At 47.5% G+C, this 13,486-nt stretch overlaps 1 protein-coding gene across 2 annotated transcripts in view; it reads right to left on the bottom strand.

Moving 5' to 3' along the window:
- MAP1A (microtubule associated protein 1A) overlaps positions 1–13,486 on the bottom strand; it is a 117,191-nt gene that overhangs the window by 79,512 nt on the left and 24,193 nt on the right. Inside the window, exon 3 of one of the 2 annotated variants that reach the window (XM_075916979.2) lies at positions 6,594–6,740. The exons of the other annotated variant lie outside the window; for it this stretch is intronic. Coding sequence (XP_075773094.1) covers positions 6,594–6,740 — 147 coding nt within the window. The remainder of the gene's footprint in view (positions 1–6,593; positions 6,741–13,486) is intronic. 2 annotated transcript variants of the gene reach the window in all.

The following is a 13,486-nucleotide window of genomic DNA, read 5'->3' on the forward strand; positions in this document are numbered from 1 at the left end:
GTTATACAGCCAGTTACGGACCCACCTTATAGTAGCCCCATCTAGGTTGTATTTGCCTAGTTTATTGTTAAAAAGATTGTGTGAGACCACGTCAAATGCCCTGCATCTGAAGAGCTATGGAGGAAAAGAGCAGCGACTATATTGTCATCTGCGTACTGGAGCTCCATGATTGAAGTCGTGGAGGTCTTGCTTTTAGCCTTCAGTCTCCTGAGGTTGAAAAGCTTCCCATTCATTCTGTAGACAATGTTCACACTATTTGTAAGCTTGCCATCAATGAGATAGAGGGCCATGGCAATGCAGAAGCGGAACAGCACTGGGGCAATGATGCAGCCCTGTTTGATTCCCATTTTTACCTCAACAGGATCCATTGTTACTCAGCACTGTGGCAGTCATGTGGTCGTGAAGCAGCCTCAGGATGCTGATCAATTTTTTGGGGCAACTGATCTTTGAGAGGATGGTCCACAGGGCACTACAATTGATTGAATTGAACACGTTGGTCAGGTCAACAAAACTCATGTATAAGGCTGGATTTTGTTCACGACATTTTTCTTGCAATTGAAGAGCAGTGAAGATGACGTCCATGATTCCTCGGAATGGTCGGAATCCACACTGGGACTCTGGAAGAATTTCTTCTGATGGGTAGGAATCAATGGGCAAGGATTCAAGCTAAGATTTTCCCTGCCGTTACCAGGAGGAAGATGCCATGATAGTCCCTTCAAGAAGGGCGACAAATCAGACTGCGGAAACTAATGATCAGTGTCTCTCTGAACTCTCGTGGTATCTGCTCCCTATTCCAGATCTTGAGAATCGACAGTGTACCACTGATTTACCATTCCATCCCCCTAAGTGCCTTATTAGCAGACATTCTAGTTTACTTATTTTTAAGCTTTTGTGTCATTGTTGAATTTTTTATCTGAACATGCAAAACATTGTTGCACCCACTGTTGTATGCTGGCTCACCTTGTAAAAAATTTGGGGCAAAGTGAGGTGTCTGTTAAAAGCTCATGCTTGCTGATTCTGTTTATACTATTCAGCAGCCTGTATGATTTCTGTATTAAGTTATGAGTATTGGCTCTGTACTTGTATTTCAAACATTCACTTCTTGGAGATATCAACAGGCCTCGTCCACCTATTGCGGGAGGGTGGATAGTTAAGTGAATACCATAATATAATAGATTTCCAGGTGCACTGCTGAGAGGTCGAATCAGGGCAAATTGCTTAGAACCAGGGCTACTTATAGCCCAAGACTGGGGTCCTTCTCTTTAAGGCACCAAACCAGTCACAAAGAGCACTCCAGCCGACACCCTGGCCAGCAGGAAACCTCACAAGCAAATCCCCTTAGACACCCTAACTTTACTGGTGTCACAACCAGCACTGCTCCTTACACAGGTGAGAGGTTACGAAAACCAGTCTCACCAAATCCGAACAGGTTCTCCCATTCCCAAAGGGCCAGCCACAGTCCCAGGTGAATTTATACCTCAGATCTTACCCAAAAGAGCACGCTGTGCCAATTCTTCAGAATCTAAAACCAACAGGGTTATTAGTAAAAGAAAGAAATACAAGGTAGAGTAGAATTGTTAAATGGTGCAGGCTTGTAGCAGGGATGGAATAAACTGCTAGGTTAAAAGTCTTTAGAGCACATCCTTTGTTAGGATGAATCATCAGTCATTCCGGGCCCTTTGTTCATAGCAAAGATGCTTCTGAAGCGACGAGTTGGAGTGAAAACAAAGATGGAGGAACCTCTAGGGCCCTTTTTATAATCTTGCCCATGTGGAGGGAATCCCATTGTTCTTGCTGTGTGAAAGTACCTCACAAAATGGAGTTTGTCACATGAGCAAGTCACCTGTCCATGCAGGATTCAGTTCTTAGCTGCTATTGCTTACTTGCTCATTTGCAGGTTTACAGCAAAATTTCTCAGATGTTTAACAACAACACCTAAGGTCCATTGCCAATAAAGTATTACTATTCACAATAGGTGGGTGAGGCCTGTTGATAATCTCCCAAAAGCAAATCTTTGAAATACAAGTACAGAGCCAATACTCAACTTCAAATGCAAAAATCATACATGCAAATGAATAGTATAATCAGAATCAGCAAAACATAAGCTTTCAATGTAAACCTTACTTGGCCTACATTGTACAAAATTTGGGGCAAACACAGAACATTGTTGCACCCACTGTTATGTATGTTCACATCAAATATCCAATGTCACAACTTACTTTTACACTCCTTAAGTTGACACCCTCTTACTTTCTCCAGAATTACCAATGTGATCTCAAGCTGTCCCTACTGCAGCTGTAATTTTTATCTTTTACTATATAAGGAGTTACTAGTCTTCTACCTGCCATTAACATCATTCCAGCTTCTAGATGAAATAACCCAATTTTTTGTGCCAATATGCTGGTCCCGCTTTTGTTCCGGAACAGAAGGTTTTCAAAGTGGTGATCCTAATTTAACTAAGCAACTCATAAAAGCCTTAGGGAAAATGAAGGCAGATGACTTCTAAGAAGTCTCAATGGAAAAGGATAAAGGGGATTAAGAGCAAAGCTGGAAAAGTGGAGCAAATATTAGCAACGAGTGAAGGACAGGAAGGAACAAGAAAAGGGAGATTAAAGAAAAGCACTGATGCATGGTGGGAACAGTAATAGGAACTGCACACCAGAGAGCAGCACAGAACTGCATGGCATTAGAGAGGGAAGTAAAGCAGCACACAGATGGATGATGCAACAGAGTGTGGAGGAATTAGGGATCACAGCCTTGACGCAAGAAAATCCTGAGGCTCCAAAATCCTGTTCGGAAGAGACAACCAGATGCCGCCGATGAGAGAGAGAGAGAGAGAGAGAGAGTTTCCCACAAGGATGTCCCTGCTGGTTAGGCTGTGTTGTCTGCTTGTCAGCAGCAGTTACTGATGCATGTGGTGCCATCCTTCAGGAAGAGGAACATTAGACATCAGACTCCAACTCATTGGATGAAGTGGGTTTCACCCACAAAAGCTCATGATGTTTGGAGACTAACAAAGTGCCACAGGACTGCTCATTATTAGACACTTTATGTATCCGAGAGAGAGGAGTAAAGACAGAAAGAGGGCCCAAAACAGACCAGAAATAAGGACAGAGTCAGACGCAGCAAGTGACCCTGTGAAAGCTGAAAGTTGAGGCATTATAATTCTGCCCTAGCACACATCAGCACTCCTTTTAGCCCTCATCTCAGAGCACATCCCTTAGGCTGTGTCCAGACTCAGGGGTTTTTTCGGGAAAAGTAGCCTTTTCCCGAAAAAACTTCCCCTGCGTCCAGACTCAAGCCGCGTTCTTTCGAAATAATTTCGAAAGAACGCGGCTTTTCTTTCGATGGCGGTAAACCTCGTTTCACAAGGAAGAACGCCTTCTTTCGAAAGTTCCTCTTTCGAAAGAAGGCGTTCTTCAATGTAAATAGGGCTTCCTCAAAAGAGAGCATCCAGACTCACTGGGTGCTCTTTCGAAAAAGCGGATTGCTCTTTCGAAAGATCCGCCTGCAGTCTAGACATAGCCTTAGTCTGAAACCAGCTGATCAAGCTCTTTTCCCAAGGCAGCTGATGCCTATGACGAGTCAGATTCCTGGGACACGGGTCTTCCAGCTCTTTATATCCCCAGGGCTTGAACACCAGAGTCAAAAGGGATGGGATTTTGCAAGATGCCATGATCTATCCAGATAACAAATGCCATGCTGCTGACAGTGCTGACAAAACCCAACAGGGGCTGTCAGACAGCCATACTGAACATGGGGTGCTAGCTGGACAGAGTAAAGCTAGAATGGGCTAGGGCAGTGTTTCTCAACCAATGGTACAAGTACCAAGGGTACTCGAGAGAAGTCTGAGGGGTACATCAGCACAACTGAAATTTGGAGAAAACTGAATTTGTTTTAAATTTTACAGCATTTTATTATTTTTGTACTTTTTACACCCAAAAATGTCATCCCCTGCCCAGTGACGATTAAGTTGTTTAAACAAATGTGTTGCAATGGTAGAAAAAACTTGTGTGTCTGAAAACTGTAGGTACTGGGGGTACTTTTTTTTTTAAGGGGTACTTTATAAAAAAAGGCTGAGAAACACTAGGCTAGGGAACACTAATAATACTCTGAAGACATTGCTCTTTCTGCATCTGAGTGATCTGGGCAAATCACTTTATATAAGGAGCAGGGTTTCACTTGTGTACAAAATGCTCTGATTTTCACTATCTTCCTCCCATCCTCTCCCCAGTATAACAGTGCTTGGACTGGCCACAGAATCATAGAATACTAGAACTGGAAGGGACCTCGAGGTCCTGCTGTAAATGCAGGGAACAAGCCTCATCTAGATCATCACTGACAGATGTTTGCCTGGCCTGCTCTTAGAAATCTCCAAAGAGAGAGATTCTACAACCTTCCTGGGCAATTTATTTCAGTGCTCACCCACCTTTCCAGTTATGACATATTTCCTAATGTCCAACCTAAATCTCTCTTGGTACAATTTAAGCAAGAGGTGGGCAATAATTTCCACTTCAGAAATTTTTGAGATGACCCCGGGCTACCCTGGAAGGGGTGGGGCCTCAGGCAGAAGGGATAGGGCCAGGACACTTCCCTGCTTCCTTACTCACAGACCTTGATTGGTCTGGGGGTGGGGCAGTGTGCAAAGTCTTTGCCCCCCCCCCCAGAGAACCACCAGCTGTTCTGAAAAGCTGGTGGTTCCCTCTAGGTACCCATACCTCTGGCAGTGGGAGGAGACTGCGTGCTCCCACTGCTGACCCCAGGTTAATCAGGGCCTGGAGAGGAAGGGCACGTGAAGTCTCTCGCTTCCTGCCCCTGCCCTGCAAGGGAGCACTGCGCTTAGAGTCAACTGCCAGCTGAGCAGCAGATGGAGGTTGACTAACTGCTGAGCCCCTTGCAGGGTGGGAAGACACTTCACGTGCTCTCCCCACCCACAAAGCCTGATTGGCCTGGGGGAGGGAGGAGTGTGTGAAGGCTCCTCCCACCCTGCCCCCATTCTGTAAGGAGCATGTGGCCCTTAAACGCCACACCACTTGCAGGGCAGTAGAAGACTTCGCATGACACTCCCCCGCCCGCCTCGAGGCCAATTAAGGTTTGGGGATAGAGGGGAGCGCACAAAGTCTCCTCCCACCCTGCCAGGAGTATGCCGTGTTTCTAATGGTATGTCTAGATGTTTATTTTTTCGAAAGGAGATATGCAAATTCGGGGCTAATTTGCATATCTTCTTCTGATCGCTTTAAGGCGCTTTTTCCAAAAGTGAAAGAAGTATGGACCCTTTTTTTTCCCCCCCCCTCGAGGAAAAAAAACCTTTTAGAAAAAAACTTGCTTTTCCTAAAAAAAGGTTTACGTGGTTTTTCAAAAAAGGGTTGTTTTTTCTGAAAAAACTGCATCCAGACTTTCACTTTAAAAAAAAAAAAACCTGTTGAAAAAGCAATCGGGAGAAGATATGCAAAATTAACGTAGTCTAGACGTGCCTTATGTGCCATGCACTTCCTACAGGGCGGGAGGAGACTCTGCGCGCTTCCCCCCGCCCCCAGGTCCTTATTGGCCTGGGGGTGAGGGAGCTGCAGGGCCTCTATAGGTCGGATCAATTTGCTTGGTGGGCCAGATCCAGGCCATGGGGACCCTTTTCCCCACCCTTGATTTAAGCCCATCGCTTCTTGTCCTATCCTTAGACATTATGGAGAATTATCGCCTTCCTCCCTGTATTAACTTGAAAACTTATGTCCCCCTCCCACCAGTTTTCTCTTTTCTATATGAAACAAACCCAATTATTTCAATCTTCTCTCAAAGGTCACATTTTCTAGATCTTTAATAATTTTTGTTACTCTTCTCTAGACCTTCTCCAATTTCTTCACATCTTTCCTGAAATGTGATGCCCAGAACAGGACATAATACTCCAGTTGAGCTTAATCAGCACAGAGTAAAACAGAAGGATTACTTTTTGTGTCCTGCTTACAACATGATGTCTGGCATCTATACAACTCCAGTGCATTTCAGTCACAGTGGACAATTCCTCTTGTTTTCTCAGAATGAAACGATTGATTGAGATGATCTCAAACTGTAGAGCCCACATCACTGGAATTATCACAGTTACACAGACTTCACATTGCTTTGAGCTGCACCCTACACTTATTACGATGCTATCAGGACAGAAGTCTGAATGAAGGCGATTAGAAGAACCTCTGTAAAAAAGTGGCAAAAGGGACCATTTGCAATAAGTTCTAAAGAAGCTATCAGCAGTCTCAGACACAAAGTGGCTGAGGGAGGCCCCAACTGCTGTTCTTACCAGGTACATTTTCATTATGGAAGGATAAAGTAAAGGCCCCCACAAATAGGAGTCAGATACACTGTAAATCACCTTGAATTTGACTCTCCGCCACATCTCCTGCTGGTCACACCAGGGATGAGCTCTGACACTCAGCAGGGCACCCTCTTCTGGCTAGTGTCTCACTTGTCACTTTGCTGGGTCTCCTTGGACCCACATCACTCTCAGGACCATGGCATTCTCTTCAGGACACTGCCCCCCGGCCGTGCCCATTACTCCGGTCTCTCCCTCCCCTTCCAGAGGTATTAGCAGTCTTCAGTCTCACCTGCCACTGCCGCTAATTGCACTGTAAGGGGTAAGGATCTGCCCATTGCTCTGGGTCCTGACCCAGGGACCCTCTGGCATCTTGTCTTCCTGTCCAGGCCAGACAGCTCCCCTGCGGAACCAAGTAAGCACCTGGGATTTTCACCTCCTGGCCAGGGAAAAAAAAAAAAAATCAGAAAATACCAGACATTTTACCAAGCAGGAGGCCAAAAAAAAAGTGGATTGTCCGGGTCAATACCGGACACCTGGCAATCCTACTCCTCTCCTTAGCTTCCCTTGGCCTGCCCAGCACTGCTCTGTCCAAGGTGCTCTGCTGAGCTGCTCCTTATAACAAGGCTGCCCCAGAAAGCTACTCTCCGATTGGCTTCTTAGAAGCCCTTTCCTGATTGGCTCTGGCTCTGTGCAGGCTTCCTCCAGCCAGCTTTAACTCCTCCCCTGCTGGAGTGGGATAGCTGCCCTACTAGAGTCAGTTAGAGATCAGCTCTCCCTAGTGGTGCCTACTGCACTTGAACTGGCAAAGACATGAGTTCAATACACATACATGTTTTGGGTGCCAATGTCCATGGCCAGGGAACTAGTTCCCTTCCCTTGTGCGATAACATGAGCTCACTGCTGCAATACACACGTGCCTTACAAAGATGGAACTCAGATGAAATTGGGAACTAAGAACAAATGAACATAAAATGGATGCACTGTGATGAATTATTCATTTCCATGAAATATGTACAAAACTGCAAGTAAAGCCATCTCTAGGTGTTCTCCAGAGACATCCCTAGATGGGAGTCACATTGTCTGCTGCAGGTTTATCTGCAGATTCTCATTGATGCCAACATTAATCTCAAATACTGAGATCAGATCTGCACATCAAGGCCACTGCCCCACCTGCAGGCCAGTGAAAGATCATTCTATGAATAGTAACAACCAGCTCTTACATCCCACTGTCCCATCTACAGTGAGGTAACCACAAGCCAGAGATGAGGTCAGATTAAAACAGTTTCAGTGGGGCAGAGGGTAGGGCAGCTGGGAAGAGGCCATCAGAAAGGGAGGAATGCCCTTTTCTCCTTCTTTATTACAGATACAGTAGGCCTGAAAGGTGTAAGACTATTTTCCCCTATTGTTTATTTTTTAACCCAAGAAATTCAGGCTCATCTACTGTGTGTTCCTGGAAGAGCCGTTTGAAGCTCTTCACAGTCTGCTTTGTTCTTAACTATCTTGAACAGTTTTGTATCATCTGAAAATTCTGCCATCTCACTGTTTACCCCTTTCCCCAGATCATTTATGATCATGTTGAATAGGACTGGTCCCAGTACAATCCTCTGGGGGACATCAATAGTTACCTCTCTCCATTCTGTACATGGACCATTATTCCTAGCCTTTGTATCTTATCTTTTAACCAGTTATCTGTCTATGATAACCCTCTTATCCCACGACAACTTGATTTGCTTAAGAGCCTTTGGTGAGGAAACATGTCAAATACTTTCTGGAAATCTAAGTACACTATATCCACTGGATCCCCCTTGGCCCTGTTTGTTGACCTTCTCAAAAAACAAACTCTGGTAGATTAGTGAGTGTGACAGGGCGTTTGCCCTGCACTGGCCCTTTAAGGGCAAACCCCAGCCAGGAGCAGCCCGGCTAGGAGAGGTGAGCCCCCCCTTCTCCCTTCCCCGCCCCGGGGGAAGATGGACAAAGACTAACCGAGACGGAGGAAGCAGCCCAGGACAGGGTCAGGGAGACCCGGGGACCGGCGAGTTATGGCTGTGGCCCCCCTGGTCGGGCAGCGCGTCTAGGACGCCTACCCTTAGGGTCCTGGGCTGGGACTTGGAGAGTGGGAGGGCCCAGGTCCCCCTTCGCCTCGGAGAACCCCTATAAAGACTGACAGTGCAGTTGCAACCGGCGGCTAAGGACCCCCTCCACCCTGCCCCGGCCGCCCCGTCACAGTGAGGCATGATTTACCTTTACAAAAACCATGTTGACTCTTCCCCAACGAATTATGTTCATCTCTGTGTCTGAATTCTATTAATCATTGAGTCACTTGACTGGTACTGAAGTTAAACTTACCAGACTAACTCTCAGGATCATCCCTGGAGCACATTTTAAAAATTGGCATCATATTAGCTATCCTCCAGTCATTTGGTGGTGAAGCTGATTTAAAGGATAAGTTACAAACCACAGTTAGTAATTCTGCAATTTAACATTTGAGTTGCTTCATAACTCTTGGGTGAATGCCATCTGGTCCCGGTAAGTTTATCAATTTGATCCAAAACTGTCTCTAATGACACCTCAATCTGAGACAATTCCCCAGATCTGTCACCTAAAAAGAATGGCTCAGGTTTGGGAATCTCCCTCACATCCTCAGCTGTGGAGACTGATGCAAATACATTTTATTTCCTCCACAAGGGCCTTACTGTCCTTGAGTGCTCCTTTAGCACCTCGATCATCCAGAGGCCCCATGCGTTAGTGACTGGTGAAAGAGTGGTACTGCAGACATGGCTATCGAATGTCTGAGTGAGGAGGAGATAAACCTGTGGGAGTTTTCCCTGTTCATTATGAAATTTCTGCTCACTGTGGACACAAACCCACATGGGTGGGGGGGAGCTCAATGAGAAAAAGTGGAGGCTGAGAAAGGAACCAACATAACCCTTAAGCCCTAAGGATGCACTGTGCATCAGTGCCCAAGAAACCTGACTGCAGGCATTTTGGAAGCCATGGGGTCTGGCCCGAGAGGTGGCTCAGCAGGGGAGGTTAAATAGTGGACAGAGCAGTATCATGCTCCCAGGGGGCAGGACCCAGGGGAGGGGAGTGTGGAAAAAGGACGCTACACCTCTGCCCAAGAGGCTGCTGTGGAGCCTGCAGGGTCAGGGTGAACAGGCTGGAAATCACTTCTCCACCCCTACTCCAGGGCTTAGCGGATAGGCAGGGAGACTTCCCCATGCCAGCCTATGCACAGCTTTGGCACACACAGGGCTTGGCTCCTCCAGGCCAGTGCCCTAGCCTGGAGAGTCTTGAGCTTTCCTGAGGCACTGGCCCAGCCAGAGGCAGGGAAGGAAGGAGCCTGTCAGCCAGGCTGCTGGGGTGCTCAGCACTCAGACCAGGGGCTGGTTCTCTGCAAAGCATTGCAAGCGGGATGTGCCCTGCTGGAGGGAGGGGGGTATGGAGGAGCAGCAGGGCTGGGGGGGAGTGAAGGGAAAAAGCAGAGAACGGCCAGCAAGAGGGGGAGCATGCAGAGGGCAGATGGGTGGGCAACAGAGACAGTGCGTAACTGGCCACCACCTGGTGCCTGCCTGCACTCACCACTCACCAGCCACTGCAGCTCACAGCACAGGAAGCGCTGGCTGGAAATGGGATGGGGGGTGGGACCCTGCTGGCTGAGAGCTGGCACTCAATTTGCCAGTTTTTAAGAAAAAGTCAGGGTGCCTACAGAAGGGCTTAAATATGGGACTGCCCCTTTAAAAATGGGACATCCGGTCACCCTACCCATAATTCATAAAACCCTTCCTCTTTCTCCAGTTTCTCCGTAAGGGCCAGGCTTCCTCTGATGCTGACAATCACCCAGGCAGTGACAGTTCAGATGTCTGTCAGTCAGGGAGAAACAATGATTTCTTATTGTAAAGATCGGTTAACCTATGGCCCCCCAACAGCTCCATGTAACACCTCCCCGCTCCATTTCCCTCCTCTCATCTAAAACATAAGAGCGGCCACACTGGGTCAGACCAAAGATCCATCTAGCCCAGTACCCTGTCTGCCCACAGTGGCCAAAACCAGATGCCCCAGAGGGAGGGATCACAACAATAATCCTCACGTGATCCCTCCCCTGTCACCCACCTCCAGAGAAACAGAGGCCAGGGACACCAGTCCTACCTATCCTGGCCAATAGTGATTGATGGACCTCACCTCCATGAATTTATTTAGCTCTTCTTTGTGGTGAAGGCTGTTCAGGTTCTAGCCTTCACCACATCCTCTGGCAAGGAGTTCCACAGGTTGACTGTGCGCTGAGTGAAGAAAAACTTCCTTTTGTTTTAAGCCTACTGCCTATTCATTTCATTTGGTGACCCCTAGTTCTTATATTGTGTGAGTCTGCCACTCACTTGTTCCATCTAATCTCTGATTAGACTACAGCATATACTTGTTGGAGCAGCAACTGTCTCTTCTGTCTGCTTGGCATCCTGCAATTAGGTCCTGGTTTTAATGAGGGTGTGATGGAGTGGGCATACCCCGCACTAGAACAAGGGGGATGAAAACCCTGTGGGCTGAGGAAGTCCCACCCCTTCGGCCAGACTGGGCATGCTCCAAGTGCTGGCGCAGTACAAAAGGCCAGAGAGCAGCTCAGTCCAGGCTGGCCAGCGAAGAGGAACGTTCTCTAGACAGAGCTTCAGCGCTGCTACAGCCGCAGTCCCAAACAGAGGGACCTGAAGTGCCAGGAGCCTGCCACTACTCAGCCCCTATGGAGACACAGGGAGAAACCACTCCCCAGCAGGACGACGCCCCAGCGGGACCAGTAGGAAGTGACCTAGGGAGGGTGGAGGAGCTACTTCTCCCGCCCAAGTATTCTCTGCGTGTTTCAGCCAGATTCCCTGCCAAGAGGGAGCAGTAGGCAGCCCCACTGTTCATAGGGCTCTGGGTCAGGACCTGGTGGAGCAGGGTGGGCTCGAGTCCCCCTACCAATAAGCCAAGTCATATTGACTCTGGCTATTAGGCCACACTGCCCTGAAGCAAGGGGCACTCACTGACTCTGGCTATTAGGCCCTACTGCCCTGATGCAAGGGCGCTTAGTGTTTTAGGCCATACTACCTGGAAACCTAGAAGGCTTATTGTCTTTGGCCAGCAGTCCATTTTGTCCGCTGTGTAAGACTACTGATGGACTTAGAGGTGTGTAGGGTACAAGAGATTTATGGACTAGTGAGACAGTCCGGTGACCAGTGAAGTGGCAACCTCACCCCAGAATAGCCCTATTCCAATGATGGGGTGGGTATGTGCTGCCACAGAGGGACACAGTATAAACAAGAGTAAATCTGTATAATAGCTCAGGGACTCTCATCTGCAATATCTGTAATCTCTCAGATCAAACGTCTCAACTGGGATTCACCCCACTGATAGCTCCCCACTCAGCTGACCTCTCAGGGTTTCTCACCCCCCTGAAGCAACAAGAACACAGCTGCCCTGGTTCCCGAAGTAGCTGTTCTATGGCACTAGCAATTGAGCCCCAAAGCTTTTGTGCTTGACCTCCCCACTTCCATATGACAAAAGCTCTGCCGCAGCAAATACTAGTGTAAACAGCTGCTGCTGCTCCAAGGGGATGGACATTTTTTGTCAGCAAGTTTGGACAGTGATTACCCTGCCTGACTTTTAGCAACACAGCTGTGTCGACAAAGCCATGTCACCAAAAGCTGTGTAGTGTGGACACACCCTAATGCAGCCACTCTAAACTGATAGGAGAGAGCACTCCTGTTGATGTAATTACTTCAGGTCCCACACACAGCAGTAGCTATGTTAGCGGGAGAAGCTCTCCCGCCGACACAGAACTGTCCATACTAGTGCTTATGTCTGTGCAACTTACACCGCTCAGAGGGGGAGGTTTATTCACTCAGAGCATCATAACATGTGCTGACATACAGTAGTGTAGACATAACCTTAGCTGCTATAAGGTTTTCAAACTGTTGGTGAGACCCTGACAGCTAAAAAAATAGACAGTTTGAACATATCACACAACAATAGTGCTTGCAACCAGATGGCAGCACAACACTCCCTTTCTGCCTGGGAAAGGCAAAGTACCATTGCAGGGCCCAGCTGTCTCTTACATAAGAGCCTCCAGGCAGATGTGGACAGGGTAGGTCTCAGCTGACCTCATCAGGCTCTCCCAAAGCCAACAGCGGAGCAGCAAAGGTCAGGAAGAGAGTTCAATGTGCTTCAGTGTACAAGTCAGAAATCCATTGTCTGTTTTACTTACCCACTCAGTATGAAGAGCAAGTTCTGAGGGCATGTGCACACTGCAATTTTTGTCACCAAAATCTGTCTTTTGGTGACAAAACAGTGAGAGTGCACATAGTACAATGGAACTTTTGGGAGGAAAATGCCTAGTTTTGATGACAAAAAAACGTCCACCCCTACTAGAGACTTTTTTCTTTTCCCCTTCCTTTATGATCTACAAAAGCTGCATAGACTCTGTTTTGTTGCTATAACTGGCTTCCACCAGCATCCCAGGATACCTGCCCAGATGACTGTGCTCAGTGTTTTGTTATTTCCGCTGCCCTGCAGGCATATGCCCCTCCCCTGTCAAGGCTTTGGGAAGTATTTGACAGTGGAGTGAGCAGCTCTGCTTGAGGAACAAAGAGCGAATCAATCATTGGAAAGCTCCTGTTCTGCCCTGCACTAGGAACTCAGCAGCATGCAGGCTGCTGCTGCCGCAGGAGGAGGACAGACACTGTGCTACTTTGACATTCTTCAGCTCAGAGAGCTCACAGGGCTACTCATGATGCTGCTCCCAGTGATAGTGCTCATCATTGTAGTGCCTACGCACTATCCAGGTAAATCAGGTCTCCATGGAGAGGTCCACAGCAAACGCAATAGAATTTCCTGATCTTCTACATTTCCCTGGTTGTGAGCAGCTTTGTTTGGGACATATGTAGATGCTGCATTACATGCTGCATACGCTACATTATTCCAGAGGAATAATTGTTTTGGCAGGACACGAATGGAAATCTAACTGCTGGGCTATGTTTTCCTAAGTGTTTCTATGTACTCAGTACACCTGAACCTCAGTCCCACTTGGCTCTTCAGAGTGCTACAGTAATACACATAATAAAGAAATTTAATAGAATAGCTGGGTCTTTCCCTTTTGATGGTTTGGAGGTTTGGACCAGGGCCTTGAACTAGCAAGAGAAGTGGAAACTGAGACAG

The sequence above is a fragment of the Pelodiscus sinensis genome, chromosome 14 (assembly GCF_052426305.1).
Source record: "Pelodiscus sinensis isolate ZL-2025 chromosome 14, ASM5242630v1, whole genome shotgun sequence".
Classification (NCBI taxonomy): domain Eukaryota; kingdom Metazoa; phylum Chordata; order Testudines; family Trionychidae; genus Pelodiscus; species Pelodiscus sinensis.